At 45.5% G+C, this 4,304-nt stretch overlaps 1 protein-coding gene across 1 annotated transcript in view; it reads left to right on the top strand.

The window, feature by feature from the left end:
- Nucleotides 1-4,102, top strand: part of LOC125482009 (RAS guanyl-releasing protein 4-like) — a 10,729-nt gene extending 6,627 nt beyond the window's left edge. Inside the window, exons 2-3 of the mRNA XM_048593978.1 lie at nt 128-369; nt 3,864-4,102. Of these exons, the coding sequence (XP_048449935.1) occupies nt 267-369; nt 3,864-4,087 (327 nt within the window). The 5' untranslated portion in view covers nt 128-266 and the 3' untranslated portion in view covers nt 4,088-4,102. The remainder of the gene's footprint in view (nt 1-127; nt 370-3,863) is intronic.
- Nucleotides 4,103-4,304: the final 202 nt, after the last annotated feature.

Genomic DNA, 4,304 nt, shown 5'->3' with positions numbered 1-4,304 from the left:
ACAGTGCGGCGCTCCCTCAGCACTGACCCTCCGACAGTGCAGCGCTGTGTTAGCAGAATGCAGCATCTTCCTGTTTGATTTTTATTAATCACTGGGTTGTCTAACATCAGAATTTCTCACCCTACAGCACCGCGACAACTGATGTGTGCCCGGTAACCTGGTGCCGAACCAGTGCTGAACGGCAGCTGCTTGATTGCACGTCTACCCCATCCATCTCAGGCTTACCAACCCCTCCACCCCAACCCTTTCTCTGTGTTGGGGGCGAAATGGCGGAGATGTCCAGCAAAGAGGCTGAGAAGCCAGAATTTCTGGTGACAGAGAAATCAGCCACAATCGATGAGATGATCCAGGCTTGCATCAATGAATTTGGTAAGGAACCTCTCTCTCTCTCTCTTTCTAGTTTCTTGTGATGGATCTCTGTATCTCTGCCTACATCTCGCTCTCTCTTTCAGCCATTCACCCTCTCGGTCCATATCTTTCTACCTAAATATCAATCTCTCTCAAATATCTCTGCCTTTGAGGTTGTTGACTTGCTCGCTGAGCTGGCTTGTTCTCGTTCAGACGGTTTATCACCATGCTGGGTAACATCATCAGTGAGACCTCCGATGAAGCGATGTTGTTCTACTCCGCTGGAAGTTATACTGCCTGGTCCATTATGGTGTGTACTGTCATTTCCAGTTTTGTTCTGTATGGGACAAAGTAACCATAGTAGACCAAGCCAAGCATAAACACGCACGGGAATTCCTAGAGGCATGGTTCTCAACCCATAATGCAATCAACAAATATACAGAATTGGACCCCATATACAAACCCATATAGAACAAAACCAGAAATGACAGTACACACCATAACGGACCAGACAGTATAAATTCCAGCGGAGTAGAATAACATCGCTTCAGCAGAGGCCTCACTGATGATGTTACCTAGCATGGTGATAAAACGTCTGAACGAGAAAAAGTCAACAAGTCAACAGCCTCACCTACCACCCCGAGCTGCAGATCTTTGCTAAAACTTTATCTCTCTCTTTCTCTCAATCGCTCTCTCTCTCTCAATATCCATTTCTCTCTCAAATATCTCTTTCTTTCTCTCTCAAGTATTACACTCTTTCTCTCTATTTCTCTCTTTCTTTCTATCTTTATCTCTCTTTCTCTCTCTCCGCATTTGTTTCTGTACGTCTGTTGAACCAGATATTGCTTGGGGTCAGGTTTTCCCACCAATCTCCTCTCTATGCTGGCTCTAAGAGTGAGCCTCCTCAAGGTATTAAACTTTGAGGCACAGAAGCACTGGATTATTTCTTCTAATAAAGGTTTCTGTTGGGTATCACGGCCGTGCGGCAGTTTATTACTGAGTTAAACTTTTATGTTCTGTTGAATGGTAATTGTATCTCTGTACTGCTTGCCGGGAGTTCTCCCCAACATTTTTGCAATAAAATTAGTCATTCCTACCCTCCTACTTCCATAAGGCCATTGATATTAACAATATACCTCAACACATCTTGACATAGATCAATGCCAGAAACAGGTCAGACTGGTTCCTTAAGCAGCAACTTATAAAACATGTTTTAAGCAAAGTTGTAAAGATTATTTATCAAACTGTGCAAATGTATACAACTACCCTTCTTAATCAAAATTACACTTCAGTTCGCAACATCCAAGTCTGAGTAAAAAAATGTAAAAACTCTGCAAAGATTTCCTTTAAAAGTTCTTTAGTCAAGTAACATTTAAATTCAGGGCAAAAAAAAACTATTCGCAGATTGTTCCGAAAGTTGATTTGCAGTCAAATGACACTTTTCACTCAAAGCTGTTGGCACTAGGCTATCCTTTTGGATCAGTTACGGCTTGCTGAAGTCGCTTTTCTGGTGACAGTGGTGTAGATTTCAAATATTCCCTTTGGATCCCTCCACTGGTGGTGATGAGGTCCTCCAGTGGGTTTTCCACTCACTGCCTTGGATGTGAAGATGTTTCAGAGGGGGGAGAGGGGAAGATGGAGAGAGTGTAAAGGCTGTTTTTTTCGCAGACATGTTATCTCAGATCTCTGTGTTCGAATCCGAACTTTTTGTCACCTGTAACTGGGCTGTGTGAGGTCGTGCAGAAAATGTTGCGGATTTGGTGTCTCCATCCAGGACTCCTGTACCTTGCAAAAGCAACAGTGCTCGAGTGAAATGCAAATGAAGCAATGGCGTTGTGAGAAACACATCAAGTAGTTGGGGTATGGAAATGTACCTCCTGGAAATGTAGTGGAGGCAGGTTCAATTGAGGGGCATTAAAGATGGGCATTGGATGATTATTTGGATAGAAATGGTGTTCAGGGGTATGGCGGAAGAGCAGGAGATTGGAACTGGGGACAGGCAGGATTGTGTTCTAAATGGTTACCAATGGTGAGCATAACGACAATGGTTAGAGCTCAGAGGGGATGGTTTACAGCTATCTGCCCAGCTTCATGTTACAAGAATGTCTCTGAGAAGGATTTGTTCTGTTGTGTTTCATTGGAAAGCAAGTGTTGTTCACTTGTCTGCTCTGCGCCAACCTAGCGTTTTTTTTTTGTGTGTAAATTTGGAACAATAGAAGCAACATGAATGGGTGGGGTCAGGCTCCCACAGAACCAGGATTCTTAGTTTTAGCTTTCAGCAGTTGCTAGGGTCTTAAACCTGTATGTGGAAACATTTATTGCTCTCTCTCTTACTGCTAAGAGTTAGGGTTGTCTTCCTGCTGCTGGAATTATATGTGAGACAATCTATTTTACTGACTTTGCCTTTGCCAAGTGTGTGTTTATGGAACGTTACTATATTGGAGCAGTTACAGTTTAGTAGTTAAATAATCTATTATTCTGTTAAGTTTCCCAGTAGAGTTAAGATATTTCAATTTCTTTTCTCTTTAGTTTGTATTTTAACTATAAGGTAAAAAATAAAGTACATTTTGCTTCAAACCTGGTAGTATGGCCAATTGAATTGTATCCAGAAGACATTTGACATTAAAAATAAGATAAATGCAGGATCAGGAACATATTTTGAGGGTGTTTGGTCTGGTCCATAACATTTGGGATATCCAGGGTCGCAAATAATTTGTATGACCTTGTGATTAGAGTGGCACAGTGGCTCGGTGGTTAGCACTGCTGCCTCATGGTGCCAAGGACCCAGTTTTGATTCAACCCTTGGGTGACTGTCTGTGTGGCGTTTGCATGTTCTCCCCGTGTCTGCGTGGGTTTCCTTTGGGTGCTCCGGTTTCCTCCTGCAGTGCTAAGATGTGCAGGTTAGGGTGGATTGGCCGTGCTAAATTGTCCCATAGTGCCCAGGGATGTGCAGGTTAGGGTGGGTTGGCCATGCTATATTGTCCCATAGTGCCCAGGGATGTGCAGGTTAGGGTGGATTGGCCGTGCTAAATTGTCCCATAGTGCCCAGGGATGTGCAGGTTAGGGTGGATTGGCCGTGCTAAATTGCCCCATAGTGTCCAGGGATGTGTAGGTTAGGGTGGATTGGCCGTGCTAAATTGCCCCATAGTGCCCAGGGATGTGCAGGTTAGGGTGGATTGGCCGTGCTAAATTACCCCATAGTGCCCAGGGATGTGCAGGTTAGGGTGGATTGGCCATGCTAAACTGTCCCATAGTGCCCAGGGATGTGCAGGTTAGGGTGGATTGGCCGTGCTAAATTGTCCCATAGTGTCCAGGGATGTGCAGGTTAGAGTGGGGTAGCATGGGCAATGCAGGATTACAGGGATAGGGTTGGGGTCTGGGTCTGGGTGGGATACTCTTTGAAGTGGACTTGACGGGCTTAACAGCCTGCTTCCACACTCTAGGGATTCCATGATTAACCATTTCTCTCTCCCTCTCTCTCTCTCTCTCACTCTCTCTCTCCCCTTGCCCTCCAGATGACAAGGGGAGGCTGAAGAACAAGTTGCTTCCTCACATGTTCCTGATGATGCACCAGTGGTATCTGCCATCGACTGAGCTGGTGGGAAGACTCCTCACACTATATCCTTTCGAGGGATTCCGGCTGATCCCTGACCTTGGCCCAGTTAATGCTGGGCTCCCCCCCACCTCTGCCTCCTCTCTGGGACATCGCGAGTTGGAGCTCAGGGAGAACATGATTTGAACTCAGTGCCTTTCAGATCTGTCTGGGATCTCTCCCTGTCCCTCTATTTAGCACCAAGCAACTCCTCGCAGCCCCCATGATCAAATACAAACCCCTCCTCCTTGTGGAGAACACTCTGATCCCAAATTGGTGAGGGAGTATGCAAACATGCAGGGAGGGCCAGAGGGAGAGGGGGCTGGATAACAGATAAGACAGGGAATGTAGACAGGCACAGAGA

This window comes from Rhincodon typus, unplaced genomic scaffold (assembly GCF_021869965.1).
Source record: "Rhincodon typus isolate 14 unplaced genomic scaffold, sRhiTyp1.1 hic_rhity00004981, whole genome shotgun sequence".
NCBI lineage: Eukaryota > Metazoa > Chordata > Chondrichthyes > Orectolobiformes > Rhincodontidae > Rhincodon > Rhincodon typus.
This window is presented reverse-complemented; position numbering and strand designations above follow the sequence as displayed.